Raw genomic sequence first — 20,076 nt, 5'->3', positions numbered from 1 at the left:
CCGCATCCCCCGCGTCCAGCGCCAGCGGCCCCCCCTTTCAGAGAGACAAGACCCCCGGGTCCGTGAGAGGCTCGAGCCACCGCCAGCAGTACGAGCACGGATCCCAGCGGCTCGGCGGTCGCAGCCGAGGCCGTGGGGCGGTACATTTCCTTAGGTATATCAGACCAGTTTACTGCTTTGGTAAAAATTTTCTCTTTTTCAGATGGTGTCAGATCCGTGCTATGGAGTTTTTGGCAGCTCACCAGGAGCAGCTCGGAGAACAGAAAGCTATGCGGGTAGAGGAGGACTTGCTTTTGGGGGTTTGGACGTTCATTTGCTGGACCGATTTGCCAAAAGAATGGGGACCTCACGGGACGCTTTTTTTTTTTACATGTTATTTTTTTTTTTTTCATTTTGTGAATAACTCTGCCTCTTCCGTGTAACTTGTCACTATCATGAGTTCCGCGTTGCTTTAGGAGCTTTTATTGGTTTAGTCAGAGGTAATTTCTCGCAATGAATGTGTGCCGCCCCGGTGCCAGCAGCCGGCGCTGCTCGGATCCGGGGCCTACGGTATGGCTCGAGGGGTCGCCTGGACCCGGGGGTCGCGCGGACACTCCGAATAAAAAGGGGGGACGTATTTATACGGGGTTTGTAGAATGTTCGTGACGCCACCGACGATGTGTGGTGAAGTGCGACACCACCGCTGCTGTTGTGGGGAGCACCCAGGGGAGGTGTAATGGCAGCTGGATGTTAACCCCTCCGTGGGTAGAGATGGTTGCCCCGGGGCCCAGTGTCTCTGTGCAGGGTATGGCGTTGGCAGGGGCTTGCACGCCCAGACGGACTGGGGGAGAGTTGTTTACTCACACTGGAAGAAATCACACAAGTCTTTTGGGAAACCAAGGTGCTGGTGGGCGGCCGCCGCATCCGGTTGTACTCTGGTTCCCCACCCGGGCTGGTGGTTGCCATCCTTTCCTCTGCACTAGTGTTGTTGTGTGTTCTGACTTTCCGGTGTGGAACACGGGAATCCGCTCCCGGCTTGTGTGTGCCTGAGGAGCCATGCCCGCCTGACGCTGACCCGTGGGATCTACAGGCCCTGGCAGTGGCTCTATCTCTCTTGTTGGGTGGTTGTCTACTTTTCGGGCCTTAGGGGTGCTTCACACACAGCGAGCTCGCTGCCGAGATCGCTGCTGAGTCACGCTTTTTGTGACGCAGCAGTGACCTCATTAGCGATCTCGCTGTGTGTGACACTGAGCAGCGATCTGGCCCCTGCTGCGAGATCGCTGCTCGTTACACACAGCCCTGGTTCGTTTTCTTCAAAGCCGCTCTCCTGCTGTGACACACAGATCGCTGTGTGTGACAGCGAGAGAGCGACAAATGAAGCGAGCAGGGAGCAGGAGCCGGCGTCTGACAGCTGAGGTAAGCTGTATCCAAGATAAACATCGGGTAACCAAGGTGGTTACCCGATATTTACCTTAGTTACCAGCATCTGCAGCTCTCACGCTGCCTGTGCTGCCGGCTCCGGCTCTCTGCACATGTAGCTGCTGTACACATCGGGTTAATTAACCCGATGTGTACAGCAGCTAGGAGAGCAAGGAGCCAGCGCTAAGCAGTGTGCGCGGCTCCCTGCTCTCTGCACATGTAGCTGCATTACACATCGGGTTAATTAACCCGATGTGTACTGTAGCTATGGTAGGAGAGCAAGGAGCCAGCGCTCAGTGTGCGCGGCTCCCTGCTCCCTGCACACACAGCTGTGCGCTGGTAACTAATGTAAACATCGGGTAACCATACCCGATGTTTACCTTAGTTACCAGTCTCCGCAGCTTCCAGACGGCAGCTCCGTGCAAGCGCAGCGTCGCTTGCACGTCGCTGCTGGCTGGGGGCTGTTCACTGGTCGCTGGTGAGATCTGCCTGTTTGACAGCTCACCAGCGACCATGTAGCGATGCAGCAGCGATCCTGACCAGGTCAGATCGCTGGTCGGATCGCTGCTGCATCGCTAAGTGTGAAGGTACCCTTAGGTTGGGACAGGACCTATAATCCTGCCCTCAATCAGTTAATTAGCTAGGCCGCTGTCTTCGGTCCTGGCTTCAGGGTCCGAGTACCCCCTGTGTGCACAGTTTCCGGTCGGGTCTCCGGGCCGGGCTCAGGGCAGATCAAAGTATTGTACTGCATCTGCGCAGGACATCAGTGCCGGCGCATGTGTGTGACGTCGGCGCGTCATGCACACAGGCTTCAGAAGACAGAGGAGCAAGATGGCAGAGAGAGGAGGCGCCGGTTCCGGAGAACAGCGCCGCCCACGGGGCCAACGAGCACCGCAGCGCCCGGTTTAGGTATTATAAAGTGTTTTTTATGTTGTCACAGCGGCCTGCGCTCTTATATACAGTATGTTAGAATGCTGTGTATAAGAGCCCACTGGTGGTGGCTGCAGCTTATAGGCCATAAAACTGGTGACAGGTTTCCTTTAAGCTGAAACTGTTACTGTCGCTGCATGCTGCTTCTTCTAAAGCCTGTACTTCAGCTTCTGCTGCTGCTTCCGTGTCTATGGCGACTTTTGCAAGGTCGGCTTCTAGACGCGCTTTTTCCTTCTTTAATTTCAACTCTTTTTCAGCTAAATGTATGCGTTATATCTGTCGCATGTGTTAGATATGCTTAGAAGGATATTACCATGTATAATGAGTCTGCTGATATGAGTGTCTGTTACGCCCGATATGTTGTAGATCAATGTATAATTTCTGCAAATTTAGAGAACTATTTCCTACCTTATTTGTCTTGGATAATTTCTGAACCCATTCTCCTTCCTCCATTCCCCTCTGTGATGATGTGCGGCAGGTGGGTTGGAAATAATTAGGACTTGCCGAAGTCTCATTAGTTTCCACCTAGTCTTCCATATGTTATAAGTGTATGTGATTTTGTGCCGCCCCGGCGCAGACCGGGGTGCTCGAATCCGGGGTGGTTGTGATTCGAGGGGCTGGACCCGGGCTCGGCTAACACTCCGATCCTTGAAAGCGGATATTTACAGGGAAGAAGTTCGTGACACCACCTGTGGGTTGCGGTAATGGGAGTACTGCCGCTGCTGGAGAGTACCGGGGCAGATGGTGTGGAGCAGCAAAGTGTCAGTCTCTCCGCAGGTAGGGAAGGCCCCGGCCTCTGGGGTTTTGGTGTGGGATATTTGGGAGCGCAGGGTGCAGGGGACCAGGGTACTCATTGTGGGTAGTCCTGGTGCAGGATGAGGATTATAAAGCAGACTCTTACACTGAAGATAAACCAAAGTCTCTGTGCATCCAGTCACTACAGAGGAGCCCGTCCGGATGTCCGCTCCCACCGGTGTCACTTGATAGTCCGGACCCTGCCTCCATGCACAATTTTAGTTGTCTGTTGTGGCCCCTTGGCATGAAGCTGTTGGGGCCCCGCTACCTGTGTGTAGGGCAGCTGTGCTCTTCATGGCTGGCACTTGGGATTTCAATTAAAGGGAACCTGTCATCAGAAATTTCGCCCAAAACCTAAAAGCTTCCCCCTCTGCAGCTCCTGGGCTGCATTCTAGGAAGGTCCCTGTTATTATTGTGCCCCATGTGAGACCAAAATAAAGCCTTTATAAAGTGCTACCTTTTTGTATGCAGCTTCTGTAAATCTGACACGGGGGCGGGCTCTCTGCCGTCCGTTATTCTGCCTCCTGGTCCTGTATGCCGCCCCCATCGCTCCTTTCCATATGTGATGCACCGCCCACTGCTCCAGCCATCCCCGCGCATGCCCAGTGCCAGTCTCACAGGACTGAGCAGTGTGACCGCTGGTGACGTGTGCGCAGGCAACTGATTATGGGCGGGACTGTGACTGTTATCAGCAAGTACCCGGCCATAATCTCGTGAGCGCGCAAACCTCTCCAGCGGTCACACTGAGCTCAGTGTAGATGCTAGACTGTATGGGCTGCTTCCAGGGATGACGTCCCTTTGTCACGTGATAGGGGCGTGTTCAAAATACTATCACGTGACAAAGGGACGTCATACCTGGAAGCAGCCCATACAGTTTAGCATCTACACTGAGCTCAGTGTGACCGCTGGAGAGGTTTGCGCGCTCACGAGATTATGGGCAGGTACTTGCTGATAACAGTCACAGTCCCGCCCATAATCAGTTGCCTGCGCACACGTCACCAGCGGTCACACTGCTCAGTCCTGTGAGACTGGCACTGGGCATGCGCGGGGATGGCTGGAGCAGTGGGCGGTGCATCAGATATGGAAAGGAGCGATGGGGGCGGCAGACAGGACCAGGAGGCAGAATAACGGACGGCAGAGAGCCCGCCCCCGTGTCAGATTTACAGAAGCTGCATACAAAAAGGTAGCACTTTATAAAGGCTTTATTTTGGTCTCACATGGGGCACAATAATAACAGGGACCTTCCTAGAATGCAGCCCAGGAGCTGCAGAGGGGGAATCTTTTAGCTTTTGGGCGAAATTTCTGCTGACAGGTTCCCTTTAAGCTATTAAGCTGCTTTATATGGGAAACCCTATCCCCCGCGTTGTGCTGATGCCTTCAATCTTTGAGATCCTAGGGAAGTTCATGAAGATACTCTCCCTCCCAAGTAATTATCAGGACGGATGAACCTGCTCCTGACCTAGGGTCCTGTACCGCGCCGTACTCGGTACTGGTCAGTTCTTTTGGGGTTCTGATGCCGACAGTCCTCCTAGACTATGTCCATCGCACCCTATCCAATGTCCCCGACTCCTGTGGTCCCGGACCACCGTCTGCGACCCAACCTTGGTTTCACTCCCCGGGAGCTACAACTCCCAGGTCCTCACTATTTGAGGGCTACTACTCAACTGCTCTGCTCTCCACTTCCTCCCTCCCACCAGTCTGCCTGACCCCTAGGTGGGTGGCGCTATCCCAGCCTAACCAATCCACTGGTGTGTCTGACAGGTTTGATGTGAGGTGTGGTTGGGATTTGTAGTGCTGATATGGTGACACCGGTTATTAGGAACCTGGAACCATGGGGGGGGGGGGGTAGGCCCTGCACCCTGGGTAAGGATTGCAGAACCCTGTGGCACCCTGATATATTCAGGGGCGCCACAATTTTATTACATGGATGCTCTAAGTAAGAGCAACAACTGCTGGAAACGCGTTGGCCGGTGCGATCCTCGTCCTTTACTGTTACCAAACACATGATGCCTTTACTATAGTGATGTGTTGATCTCGAACGATCCAACACAAAGATCCGGCTCTCTGCAGGGAACGAGAGGATCACCAAAGTGAGCCACTAAAATTGCTAAACGGCTCTTTCCCCGCTGAAACCACGCCCACCCGCAGCTAAACCCCGCCCACCCGGCGATCTAATTGGTCCCTTTGTAGGTGGGCGGGGTTCAGCCACGGGTGGGCGTGGCTTCAGCAGCATCACTGTAATTTTAAATGTGTTCACCTGGGGTGAACACACATTTAATAAGGAGCCGAGAACGATCTGAATGAGCCGGCTCTTTTTGGTGAACGGAGCCATGGAAACCGGATCACCAAAAAGAGCCGGACTGCCCATCACTAGCATACACTGAGGAGCTGATCATGTGACCCTGACTCCTCCCCTCCATGTGACATCATCACAGGTCCTGGAAGCACAGAGCAGCCATATATCCAGTGTGCGGCTCTGCAGGTGGAGGTAGGTGCAGGGTATTATATATCTAGTGTGCGGCTCTGCAGGTGGAGGTAGGTGCAGGGTATTATATATCTAGTGTGCGGCTCTGCAGGTGGAGGTAGGTGCAGGGTATTATATATCTAGTGTGCGGCTCTGCAGGTGGAGGTAGGTGCAGGGTATTATATATCTAGTGTGCGGCTCTGCAGGTGGAGGTAGGTGCAGGGTATTATATATCTAGTGTGCGGCTCTGCAGGTGGAGGTAGGTGCAGGGTATTATATATCTAGTGTGCGGCTCTGCAGGTGGAGGTAGGTGCAGGGTATTATATATCTAGTGTGCGGCTCTGCAGGTGGAGGTAGGTGCAGGGTATTATATATCTAGTGTGCGGCTCTGCAGGTGGAGGTAGGTGCAGGGTATTATATATCTAGTGTGCGGCTCTGCAGGTGGAGGTAGGTGCAGGGTATTATATATCTAGTGTGCGGCTCTGCAGGTGGAGGTAGGTGCAGGGTATTATATATCTAGTGTGCGGCTCTGCAGGTGGAGGTAGGTGCAGGGTATTATATATCTAGTGTGCGGCTCTGCAGGAGGAGGTAGGTGCAGGGTATTATATATCTAGTGTGCGGCTCTGCAGGTGGAGGTAGGTGCAGGGTATTATATATCTAGTGTGCGGCTCTGCAGGTGGAGGTAGGTGCAGGGTATTATATATCTAGTGTGCGGCTCTGCAGGTGGAGGTAGGTGCAGGGTATTATATATCTAGTGTGCGGCTCTGCAGGTGGAGGTAGGTGCAGGGTATTATATATCTAGTGTGCGGCTCTGCAGGTGGAGGTAGGTGCAGGGTATTATATATCTAGTGTGCGGCTCTGCAGGTGGAGGTAGGTGCAGGGTATTATATATCTAGTGTGCGGCTCTGCAGGTGGAGGTAGGTGCAGGGTATTATATATCTAGTGTGCGGCTCTGCAGGTGGAGGTAGGTGCAGGGTATTATATATCTAGTGTGCGGCTCTGCAGGTGGAGGTAGGTGCAGGGTATTATATATCTAGTGTGCGGCTCTGCAGGTGGAGGTAGGTGCAGGGTATTATATATCTAGTGTGCGGCTCTGCAGGTGGAGGTAGGTGCAGGGTATTATATATCTAGTGTGCGGCTCTGCAGGTGGAGGTAGGTGCAGGGTATTATATATCTAGTGTGCGGCTCTGCAGGAGGAGGTAGGTGCAGGGTATTATATATCTAGTGTGCGGCTCTGCAGGTGGAGGTAGGTGCAGGGTATTATATATCTAGTGTGCGGCTCTGCAGGTGGAGGTAGGTGCAGGGTATTATATATCTAGTGTGCGGCTCTGCAGGTGGAGGTAGGTGCAGGGTATTATATATCTAGTGTGCGGCTCTGCAGGTGGAGGTAGGTGCAGGGTATTATATATCTAGTGTGCGGCTCTGCAGGTGGAGGTAGGTGCAGGGTATTATATATCTGGTGTGCGGCTCTGCAGGAGGAGGTAGGTGCAGGGTATTATATATCTAGTGTGCGGCTCTGCAGGTGGAGGTAGGTGCAGGGTATTATATATCTAGTGTGCGGCTCTGCAGGTGGAGGTAGGTGCAGGGTATTATATATCTAGTGTGCGGCTCTGCAGGAGGAGGTAGGTGCAGGGTATTATATATCTAGTGTGCGGCTCTGCAGGTGGAGGTAGGTGCAGGGTATTATATATCTAGTGTGCGGCTCTGCAGGTGGAGGTGTGTGGAGATTCCCCATTACTGGGCTCAGGCTCCATACACATTAGATGCTGGGGGAGAACAATCGCTCTATATAAGAGAATTCTCCTGATTGCCCCGTGAAGGATGGATATGGACAGGGACAAGATGGCGGAGAGGATATTACACCTCACCCTAGAGATCCTCTTCCGGCTTACTGGAGAGGTGAGAGATTCTGATGACGTCACATTACATCATTCTTATCTATGGGAATAACAGATGGACAGAACTGGAGAGGTGAGGATTCTGGAAATGTCTGGAGTGAGATTTATTACTGTGTCTCTCCATAACCAGGATTACACAGTAGTGAAGAAGACCTCTAGTGAGCGCTGTCAGGCCCCTGTGTCTGAGGGATGGGGAAGACCCCTGAGCCCAATCACGGGGCCTCCACCTCACCCCCCGATACATGAGGACATCAATGACCAGAAGATCCTAGAACTCACCTACAAGATGATTGAGCTGCTGACTGGAGAGGTGACACTGCTGGGAATGCTGGGACATTATACAGTAACGCTATGAAGGGATCGGGGGTGACGGTATCATTGTATGTGTCAGGTTCCTATAAGGTGTCAGGACGTCACCGTCTATTTCTCCATGGAGGAGTGGGAGTATTTAGAAGGACACAAAGATCTGTACAAGGACGTCATGATGGAGGTTCCCCAGCCCCTCACATCACCAGGTAATAGACAGGACTAAATACACACGGCCTATAATTATCTGTATGTAAGGAATGAATTCAGTCCCTGTATGTGTCTCCTCCAGTTCTATCCAGTAAGAGGACAACACCAGAGAGATGTCCCCGTCCTCTTCTCCCACAGGACTGTAAAGAAGAAGACCCCGATGTTCCTCAGGATGTGTTTCCTCCAGCTCTATCCAGTAAGAGATATCTACTCATGTACTTTCTGCACTAATTTTGTGGTTACATTTTTAGGCTTTCTGTTCTGGTTTATTTCATCTGTATTTTCTTTGCTTCTGCTTCTTCTGCTGTTTGCTTCTAGTGTCTTCTCTGTGTCATTATGAAGGCAACTCAAAGACCTGCAGAGGGTTCACGAATGCTTTGTTACCCTAAAAATAAGCCCTAGTTACAGTAAGAACCAGCGTTGCAACTGTGCAATTTCTCAGGAACCCCACTCTCTTAAGGCCCCTTCACACTCGTTGATATATCGTGCAGTTGCATGAGCGATCGCACCCGCCCCCGTCGTTTGTGCGTCACGGGCAATTCGTTGCCTGTGGAGCACAATGTCGTGAACCCCCGTCACACGTACTTACCTCCCGGACGACCTCGCTGTGGGTGGCGAACATCCTCTTCCTGAAGGGGGAGAGACGTTCGGCGTCACAGCGACGTCACACAGCGGCCGCCCAATAGAAGCGGAGGGGTGGAGATGAGCGGGACGTAACATCCCGCCCACCTCCTTCCTTCCGCATTGCCGGCGGGATGCAGGTAAGCTGTGTTCGTCGTTCCCGAGGTGTCACACGTAGCGATGTATGCTGCCTCGACAACGATGAACAAACGGCGCACAGAAGGAGGAACGACATTATGGAAATGAACGACATGTCAACGAGCAACGATAAGGTGAGTATTCCTGCTCGTTAACAGTCGTTCGGAGATGTCACTTGCTACGACATCTCTAAGGATGCCGGTTGTGCATCACAAATTTCGTGATCCCGCCGACATATCGTTAGATATATCGTAGCGTGTGACTGGGCCTTTAGGGACCCCATCAGTTGTATTCTAAGGTTGATTGTTTAAGGACCTTTGATGAAGTCATGTGACATGATGTAACCAAAGGTCTCTTAATTGCAGGAGTCTCAAAGAATTGAACAGAAGACAGGCTGGCATGCAGGACTGGTATTAGGGGAAAGGGAGAGCAAACTGGGCAATTTCACAGTGCCCGCATTCTCCTAGCGGCCCCAGTTTTTATATACCGATTATAGGACTGCTTAAGAACCTTTTTGACATCACGTCATGTGACCAAAGGTCTCTTAATTGCAGGAGTCTAAAGCTGAGGAGGAGACAGGCTGGTGTGTGTGTGTGTGTGTGTGTGTGTGTGTGTGTGTGTGTAGATAGCTAGATAATAGAAAAAAAAAAGTTACAACCGCACACTGAAATACCAAATTTTTAAACTACCAAAAATTATCTAATAAAATGTATTGCTTTTAGCGGGCTTTACACGCTACAATATATCTAACGATGTCTCGGCGGGGTCACGTCATAAGTGACGCACATCCGGTATCGTTAGTGACGTTGTTGCGTGTGACACCGACGTGCGATTCGGATTGTACGAAAAAACGTTGATCGCATACTTGTCATTCATTAGCTAAAAATTGAACGTCCGGTTGTTCAATGGTCCCGAGGCAGCACACATCGCTCCGTGTGACACCTCAGGAACGATGAACAGATCTTACCTGCGTCCCGCCGGCAAAGCGGAAGGAAGGAGGTGGGCGGGATGTTTACGTCCCGCTCATCTCCGCCCCTCCGCTTCTATTGGCCGGCCGCTGTGTGACGTCGCTGTGACGCCGAACGTCCATCCCCCTTCAGGAAGTGGATGTTCACCGCCCACAGCGACGTCGTATGGAAGGTAAGTACGTGTGACGGGGTTTAATTGTTTTGTGCGACACGGGCAACAAATTAAACGTTCCGCACATACGATGGGGGCGTGTCACATCACACACGAGATCGCATGTGAAATTGTAACGTGTAAAGCAGCCTTAAGAAGATGTTTAAACCCAAAATTAGAAGAGTTGACCATAAATCATCACAATTATATCCTACCGGGATAAACCAACAACTTGTTTAAACTAAATTATCCCAATAAAGCTATAGATCATTAAAAAGTTCCTTTTATTGATGGCATATTAAAAAACATAGACACAAACATTAATTGAAAATCAAGGCAAGGGGAGCACGTACTAAACCCACAATAACCAAGCATATACAATAAATTTACTAAATCTTTAGCAGGCCAAATAACACGCTCAAAGTATAGAGCATTACAAAAGCAGTTTACAGCATCCCTATATTGGTAAAATACCAGCAAAAATCTGCATTAGTATGCACTAATAGCTGCCCATTATCACACTTAGCTCATATGAATACCAGACCTGCTGTCATATTAATGGTAAAATACTGCTCCCCTGCCAGCCACTCCAACACGTGTTTCACACCGCTTCCTCAGGGAGTGATGTGGAGGGAGACAGTGAGCGTTCTTATATAGGACCGGCACATGTGTAGAATTAATCAATCTCCCTATACCTTCATATGTGGCGCCACCATGTCAGCGCCCCGACCGGAAGCCCAGGAGCGCGTCACCGTCGACCACGTCACACGCATGCGCAGAGGGCATGCGATGACGTGGGAGAGAGAGACGCGTCCCCTAGCAACCGCCGGGACGCAAACAAGCGGCGAACGGCAAGGGGAATATCACATGCTGTAACCAGGTCACATGACCTTTCGAGTATGTTATCTGCCCTTTGTTATGCGGTTTTCATCTGACGTCCTGGGTTTTCCTGGGGATGCGATTCCCCCATCCATGTCATCATATGCTTAGGCATTGGTGGCGTGGTTTGGGGTGGTGCGCCCCTGGGTTTCCTGGTAGGGCGGTTTCACAATGCGGTCATGTGACCTGGTTACAGCATGTGATATTCCCCTTGCCGTGCGCCGCTTTTTTGCGTCCCGGCGGTTGCTAGGGGACGCGTCTCTCTCTCCCACGTCTGCGTGTGACGTGGTCGACGGTGACGCGCTCCTGGGCTTCCGGTCGGGGCGCTGACATGGTGGCGCCACATATGAAGGTATAGGGAGATTGATTAATTCTACACATGTGCCGGTCCTATATAAGAACGCTCACTGTCTCCCTCCACATCACTCCCTGAGGAAGCGGTGTGAAACACGTGTTGGAGTGGCTGGCAGGGGAGCAGTATTTTACCATTAATATGACAGCAGGTCTGGTATTCATATGAGCTAAGTGTGATAATGGGCAGCTATTAGTGCATACTAATGCAGATTTTTGCTGGTATTTTACCAATATAGGGATGCTGTAAACTGCTTTTGTAATGCTCTATACTTTGAGCGTGTTATTTGGCCTGCTAAAGATTTAGTACATTTATTGTATATGCTTGGTTATTGTGGGTTTAGTACGTGCTCCCCTTGCCTTGATTTTTAATTAATGTTTGTGTCTATGTTTTTTAATATGCCATCAATAAAGGAACTTTTTAATGATCTATAGCTTTATTGGGATAATTTGGTTTAAACTAATTAAGAAGATGTTTGCAGACAAACCTGAGGCTGCTTCACAGTTCATCAGCAAAACCCTCTCAAACTTCGGCACACGCATAGACCCAGCGGCCGTGGTGCACAGCAATGATCTGGTGGTGGAAGCCATAATAGAAAACTTGGAAGTGAAAAATGCACTAATCAAGACACTGGACAGATTTGCACCAGAACACACCCTATTTGCCAGCAACACATTCTTATTGGCAATAACTGACATAGCCAACTCCACAACTAGGCAGGATCAGTTTGGAGGGCTGCATTTCTTTAATCCAGTACCAATGATGAAGCTGGTGGAGGTCATTAAAACACCAATGAATAGCCAAACGACTTCTGACTCTCTCATGGACTTCAGTTAAACACTAGGAAAGATGCCTGTGTCATGTAAGTGTGACGCCCTGGCCTATCAGGTCGTCACAGGGTATTGTGCAATCTGCCCTTATGCACAGTATCCACCTCCTTGGTTACGGGTCCCTGAACTTTTCGTGTTGCTAAGAGCCAAGACAATCAAAAATCCTAGAAACACGCTCCACCACACCCACCAGACACGCTATTGGGTAGCCTGAAGGGAATAAGGCTGCCTACTTAGGGGGGGGGGGTTGGTTTGGAAGGGTCAGGAGTGTGAAGAGAGGGGAGTTGTGAAGTGACTCTTGAGAGGAGAGGTCACAGGTTAGGAGCTGGGCTCCTCAGTACTAGGTGGCAGACGTTTGTCTGGTCCTGGTACGAGCTGGAACCCCAGTCGCAGGGGATCGTGTCAAGGGGCACGGAACTGCCGAGGAGGGCAGCCGGCGGCCTTGAGCCGTCTCCGGGCAGGGGCCAAGGCACGACGGGGTACTTGGACCCTAGGCCAGGAAGTAGCTTCAAGCGTCCTTGTAATTTACCCAACGAGGGCGAAGACTTCATGATTCATTCTCCACCCACTCCAAAATCGGGTTACTAGCGCAACGAGGGGGATAGGACTTTCCCAATACACAGTCCAGAAAATACCAAGCGTGAACTTTGAGAGCAAGCTCACACCGTTAGCCATACAGGTGAGCAGGACCCGACTAGTTTTAAACTACAGGGGCCAACAAGTAAAGAAGGTGCAAAGGGAAAGGTCACAGGCTAACAAGCAACACCATCGGGCATGGGATCCAAGCGTGCTCCCTCCTTGCTGCAGTGGTGCTCAGAATTTCGGTTTTGTGCTCCCAACAGCAGCGGTGGTACTCCACCTTACCACACACCGTGGGTGGCGTCACGAACTCTAACCACAAAATCCCCTGTAAATACCCCCCTTTTTATTTCGAGTGTCCGCGCGACCTCTCTCAGGTCTGAAGACCGCTCGAGCCACCGCAGATCTGGATCCGAGCAGCTGCTCGGATGCTGGTGCTTGGGCGCTACATAAGGACATCCCAGGGTTCATTGTTAACCGTCTTCTGGTACCATACCTAATGGAATCCGTGCATCTTCATGAAAGAGGTCATGCATCTAAGGAAGACATGGATGTTGCAATGAAATTGGAAACCTGTTACCCAATAGGTCCTTTTGAGCTTTTGGATTATGTTAGTCTTGACACTAGTAAATACATCATTGATGTTTGGTACCAGATGGAACCTGAAAACCCCCTTTTTTGCCCCCAGTGAATTACTCAATAAGCTTGGAAAGAAGACCGGAGGATTTTATAAGGACAGATGGTTGGCCTGGCTGCACTGCAGAGCTATATTTTGATAGTCTCTTGTTTGCTTTGATTATGATGACCGTTGTTGTTTTTACATTGCACGGTTTTCTCAGCACTTATTAATACTCTAGTGCCTTACAGTCATGAGTCTCTATTTCATCAACATCATTTTGTACCGCTGATTCCAAACATTGATACGTCATAGCCATTCTACAGTCAATAATAAATGAATGTACAAAAAATAAATTGTGCAACTTTTGGAGGTTTCACGCCAATTTTAACCAGCTTTGCAAAAATGGGCAGAGCTTGGCCAGAAGAAGGGTGTGGTGTCACCGTTTCTCTAATTCATAACAAACTGCGATGTTCCCTATGCCACAAATCTCACTTCAGTCCCTGACATCAATTTTCATTGTACATCGCCGGTCTTGATGACTTGGAGACCTAATGTTTATCTGCACAGACAGCAAGACCATGCTACCTTTTGGTTACAAAGCCTAAGAATAGGCCATCAGCGTTATAGTCCCGGACAAGCCCATTAAATGTTTGGCATCTATCTCTATTTTATTTTCATCTTTGAAAAAAAAACCCTTTTTGAAATTGTCTATGTTGTGGATCAATGTCACAACGAGATGCTTGCAGGCATCGCCAACTTTCATGGCGGCATCAGGATCTGTGGAAATTACAGATTCTGGCACTCTGCTTGCTAACTCCTCGGATGTCTGTGAGCAGCGCACGGAGATGCAGGCGTCGAACCACATACTTAGTAAAGCCTGCTTTACACCTTGCGATCGTACCCGTCCCTTCGTATGTGCGGCACGTTCAATTTGTTGACCGTGTCACACAAACGATTATTTGCCGTCACACATACTTACCCTTCCATACGACCTCGATGTGGGCGGCGAACATCCACTTCCTGGAGTTGGGGGGACGTTCGGCGTCACATCGACGTCACGCGGCAGCCGGCCAATAGAAGTGGAGGGGCGGAGATGAGTGGGACATAAACATCCCGCCCACCTCCTTCCTTCTGCATTGCCAGCGGGAGCTGCGGGACGCAGGTAAGATCTGTTCATCGTTCCCGGGGTGTCACACACGGCAATGTGTGGTACCTCGGGAACATTGAACAACCCGACGTGCAATTTTAAGGAAATGAACGACGTGTATGCCATGAACGGTTTTACGTTCAATCACAATCGCACGTAGCTGTCACATGCTACAACAACACTAATGATGCCGGGTGTGCGTCACTTATGACGTGACCCCGCCGACACATTGTTAGATTTGTTGTAGCGTGTAAAGCCCGCTTTAGACTAGCAAGACTTATTCTCTGCTGGGCTCCTTGTTAATGTCTTTCATCACATGCTGTAGGGGAGTCAGTATCATTCGCTCCCCTTCTGTATATGCTGGCTGGACTATTCCATTAATGCCAGCTATAGTTTACCTATACAGGTCTGGTGAGGTGTTGTGATACAAACTGATGGTTGTCATGCATTATTGCTGTGAGCAGTTGTGATGTTAACCCTTGTTGTTTTTTTGTTTCTGCCTTCCTGCTCTTGCTTTTCTCCTTAGTCTCTCACTGTTTATTTCTGTGAGTTTGTAGTGTGTCTGAATTTTGGTTTTCCCATCTGTCTCTTAATCTGTATTTCCATCATACTCCTGCCATACTTCCACGTTCAGGGAGAATCCAGAGGTTAGGGATAGCCTAAGGTCTCCTAGCATTAGGGAAAGTATAGGAGCCTCCTGTCCCTCATTATCCTACAGTCACATTGCGACAATCAATTAGATTATTTACTGTAGCGCATTCCATAGAACTGGTGCTAGGAATGGGAGATCCGAGTTAATGAAGATATAACTCTTAAGGCTGCTTTACATGTTGCAATCACATATGCGATCTCGTATGCGATCGCACACGCCCCCTTCGTATGTGCGCCATGGGCAATTTGTTGCCCGTGTCGCACAAACGATTAAACACCGTCACACGTACTTACCTTCCATACGACCTCGCTGTGGGCAGCGAACGTCCACTTCCTGAAGGGGGATGGATGTTCGGCGTCACAGCGACGTCACACAGCGGCCGGCCAATAGAAGCGGAGTGGCGGAGATGAGCGGGACGTAAACATCCCGCCCACCTTCTCCCTTCCGCATTACAGGCGGGACGCAGGTAAGATGTGTTCATGGTTCCCGGGGTGTCACACACAGCGATGTGTGCTGCCTCGGGAACATTGAACAACCGGACATTCAATTTTTAGCTATTGAATGGCGTGTATGCGATCACGGTTTTTCGTACAATCCGAATCGCACGTAGGTGTCACACGCAACTACGTCACTAACGATGCCGGATGTGCGTCACTAACGACGTGACCTCGCCGAGACATCGTTAGATATATTGTAGTGTGTAAAGCCCGCTTAAGATTTCAAAATTGGAAAACAAATTAAGAATAATTTGTTTCCTAATTTAATTTCGTATGTTCTGGTTTAAAAAAATAAATCTACTTTCAAAATTATATCATAAAAAATAATAACGTTGTGTTTATTTTTAGCCGATAACTGTATCAGGAGTTCAGATGGAAATCTAATATCTTCAGAATTTAAAACAGATGATGAAAGTATAACACATGATACATATGAAGAGCATGCTCCTGTTCCAGATATACCTCCAGTCCTTCCTCGGAAAGCTCTATCATCTGATCTTTTCAAACAAGTCCAAAATTCTGATTTATCACAGAATTGTATGCAAAATAAAAGTTACAGAAGGGATGTGGAACATGAAACGGCTCCTACAAGGGAGAAATCATTTTCATGTTCAGAGTGTGGGAAATATTTTATACATAAATCAGACCTTGTTAGACATCAGAAAATTCACACAGGGGAGAAGCCATTTTCATGTTCAGAGTGTGGGAAATGTTTTATTCAGAAATCACACCTTGTTAGACATCAGAAAAATCACACAGGGGAGAAGCCATTTTCATGTTCAGAGTGTGGGAAATGTTTTATTCAGAAAATAAACGTTGTTAAACATCAGAAAATTCACACAGGGGAGAAGCCATTTTCATGTTCAGACTGTGGGAAATGTTTTATTCGGACAGCAGACCTTGTTAGACATCAGAAAATTCACACAGGGGAGAAGCCATTTTCATGTTCAGAGTGTGGGAAATGTTTTATGCAGAAATCACACCTTGTTAGACATCAGAAAAATCACACAGGGGAGAAGCCATTTTCATGTTCAGAGTGTGGGAAATGTTTTATTCGGAAATCAGATCTTGTTTGGCATCATAGATCTCACACAGGGGAGAAGCCATTTTCATGTTCAGAGTGTGGGAAATGTTTTATTCAGAAATCACACCTTGTTAGACATCAGAAAAATCACACAGGGGAGAAGCCATTTTCATGTTCAGAGTGTGGGAAATGTTTTATTCGGAAATCAGATCTTGTTTGGCATCATAGATCTCACACAGGGGAGAAGCCATTTTCATGCCCAGAATGTGGTAAATGTTTTACTAGGAAATCAGGTCTTGTTTACCATCAAAAACATCACACGAAATAAACTATTTTTATGTTCTGAAGGTGGAAAATGTATTTCTTAGAAATCAGATCTTGTTAAACATGTGAAGAAGCCGCATAGGGAAGGAACCTTTTTCATTCTGTGAATAATTGAAATGCTTAACTGGTAAATCAAGTCTTGCCGACCATCAGAAAACCAACAGAGCGGAGCAGCCATTCTTGTTTTCAGAATTTGCCAAATGTTTTTTATCATTAATCAGGTTCTGTTGTCAGATGAGTCACATGGGAGAAGCCATCATGATGTACTATAATTCAAAGGGTTTTATTTAAAAATTGGCTACAATTGCTCAAGTAAGAATTGGTGAGGGATAGAACTATTTTCTCTCTTTTTAAACTTATCGTATTTTTCAAACCATAAGAATGTGGTCATGACGCACTGTTAGGCCGGCTTCACACTTGTGATTAACTCGCACGAGTGCAATGGCGAGAAATTCTCACACTGCACTCGGACCCATGTTAATCAATGAGGCAGCTCCCATCTTCTATTTTTTTTCTCAGTCCAAATCGGACTGAGAAAAAAATCGCAGCATGCTGCGTTTTGGTGAGTTTCTCGCACAAGTCTCTCCAATGCAACTCTATGGGAGCGGGTAAATAAGCGGATGTCACAGGGACGGCACACACACCATCCTAGTGACATCCGTTTTTCTAAATACATTTATCGCATGTTTCAGAAAACACTGGTAAATGAGTGAGGTCTGACAATGTCGGTCAATCTATCTCTGTCAGTCGGTGTCTCCCTGTCGGTCTCTATTCTCTCTGTCGGTCGGTCGGTCGGTCTCTCTCTCTGGCTCTATCTCTCTCTCTGTCCATGTCAGTCTCTCCCTCCCACCCCCTCTCTCATACTCACCGATCCACGATCACCGGCGCGGCGCTGCACGGCGTTCACACTGGCGGCTTCTCTTTTGAAAAAGCAGGCCGCTCATTATTCAATCTCGTATTCCCTGCTTTCCCCGCCCACCTGCGCCTATGATTGGTTGCAGTCAGACACGCCCCCACGATGAGTGACAGCTGTCTCACTGCAACCAATCACAGCTGCCAGTGGGCGGGTCTATATCATGAAGTTAAATAATTAAATAAATATTTAAAAAATAACGATGTGCGGTCCCCCCAATTTTGATACCAGCCAGGGTAAAGCCACACGGCTGAAGGCTGGTATTCTCAGGATTGGGAGCTCCACGTTATGGGGAGCCCCCCACCCTAAAAATATCAACCTGCAGCCGCCCGGAATTGCTGCATCCATTAGATGCAACAGTCCCGGGACTGTACCCGGTTCATCCCGAATTGCCCTGGTGCGGTGGCAATCGAGGTAATAAGGAGTTAATGGCAGCAGCCCATAGCTGCCACTAAGTCCTAGGTTAATCATGGCAGATGTCTCCCCAAGATAACTTCCATGATTAACCTGTTAGTTAAAGAAAATAAACACACACATCCAAAAATCCTTTATTTGTAATAAATGACAAAAAACAACAACCTCTTTCACCATTTTATTAAAGTCCCCAAATACCCCTCCATGTCCGACGTAATCCACAGAGGTCCCACGACGCTTTCAGCTCTGTTACATCGGAAGCTGACAGAGAGCGGTCACAGACCACGACTGCTCTCTGTGAGCTCCCCGCAGCGACTGAAGTGAGTCGCGCTATCAGCGATGACGTCACTCAGGTTACCCGCGGCCACAGATCTCAGCGAGAGGATTTCTGCTGTGGCCGCAGGTAACCTCAGTGATGGCACCGCTGATAGCGGAGATCACTGCAGTCACTCAGGGGATCTGCGGTCACCGGTGATACCTTCACCGGTGACCGAAAATCTGGCCATGACACAAAGACAGAGCCGCGGGATGACAGTGAAGTCGGGTGAAGTTCATCTGACTTCATTCTGATCGCGCGGCTCTGTCTGTGTCTACTATCAGCGGCCATTCAGCTCTGCTACATAGCTCTGTCTGTGTCTGCTCTCAGCGGCCATGTAGCAGAGCTGAATGGCAGATGACATAGCTGCTGAGAATAAAAACGGATCACGTACGCATCAAACACGGATTACACACGGACTACAATCAATTGAAAAATCACAGAATCGCATTGCAGTTGCATTGCACTCTGATCATAACGTGAACAGAGCTCATGCTACTTTCTAGCATCTTTCCCCTTCCCCCCTTCTCATTTTTCTCTTGAGCTTTCCTTCTCTCCCTTTCTTCTTTCTCTTCTTCCATTTCCTTCCCCTTCTTCCCCCCTCCCCCTTCTTTTCCTTCTTCCTTTTCTTCCCCCTTTTTTTCTCCTTCCTTCCTTTCTCAATTTTTAATTCCCTTATCCCACTGACTATTTATACGGCTGTATATATCCTCACCACTTCTTCACATTCACATTGCGACACCGTCCCCTTTCTTCCACATCCCCCCATAGCTAATATGTTGTTTTCTCAATTTTTTGACGCTTTGTGCCATGTCATGATATAATTGTAAATCATTTTCTGTTTTCTCTCTTTTTTTGTATCATGCATGTCCCAGTACTTTTCCGTCCCTGATGAAGGCTCTTGTACGAGCCGACACGTTGGACAGTACCGTTTAATTGTGAAAATAAAAATCATTCAAGCACACCATACCTGGACTGTTCAATTTTTCTTGGACTGTGTGCCGGGGTCCTCCTTCACTTTCTAGCATGAGACTCGGACCGATTTTTACATGCATAAGTGTGATTCCAGCCTTATAGGGGGATCTGCTGCTGACTCTGTTACAAGGGTAATATCCCCCAGTTTCTAGCGCAATGTGTTAATGACTTTCCCTCTAAATAGTGCTTATAATAAATCTGTGGCTGCCTTTATTATTTACTAAAACAGTGAAAAGTTGCAGATTAGTGAATTTTTTAAATATAATCCAGTACCAAAACTTTTTGAAGTGTCCCTAATGTCCCCCAAAAGGAACTTCAAGGTTGTGAGATCCCACAACCCTCAGTGATCACCCTCACAGTGGAAGAGTGAGCTCTACGACCCCAGCTCTGCGGCATCCTTCTTAAGTACTTTAGTAAAACCTTAAAAAAAAGGTTGTGACAGCCCTGGATTAGTTGACAGAGCTACTTCTTGTGCTTAGAGCAGCCGCAGAGATTTGTGGGATCCCGCTCTACATACTAAGATCCCACAAAGTGGAAATTCGAGCTCCACTTTGCTAGTAAGTTGGGTATTTTGAGAGCCTTTAGGAACATTTGTGAAAGCTTTTGATACTGGATTATATTTAGATAATTCACTAATCTCAGGTTGCCCACTGATTCATTGACTACAAAGCACAGC

The 20,076-nt window shown here is 48.7% G+C and overlaps 1 protein-coding gene across 1 annotated transcript; it reads left to right on the top strand.

Annotated features, from left to right (window-relative positions):
• The first annotated feature begins 221 nt into the window (after positions 1 to 221).
• LOC142258896 (uncharacterized) lies at positions 222 to 19,389 on the top strand. The gene is made up of 4 exons (XM_075331456.1): positions 222 to 275; positions 7,877 to 8,000; positions 8,084 to 8,197; positions 15,783 to 19,389. The coding sequence occupies exons 1-4, from the start codon at positions 222 to 224 to the stop codon at positions 16,784 to 16,786; spliced, it is 1,296 nt and encodes a 431-aa protein (XP_075187571.1). The 3' UTR covers positions 16,787 to 19,389.
• The last annotated feature ends 687 nt before the right edge of the window (positions 19,390 to 20,076 follow it).

The sequence above is a fragment of the Anomaloglossus baeobatrachus genome, assembly GCF_048569485.1.
Source record: "Anomaloglossus baeobatrachus isolate aAnoBae1 chromosome 5 unlocalized genomic scaffold, aAnoBae1.hap1 SUPER_5_unloc_17, whole genome shotgun sequence".
NCBI lineage: Eukaryota > Metazoa > Chordata > Amphibia > Anura > Aromobatidae > Anomaloglossus > Anomaloglossus baeobatrachus.
Note: the sequence above shows the minus strand (reverse complement) of the source record. Positions and strands in the feature narration are given on the sequence as shown.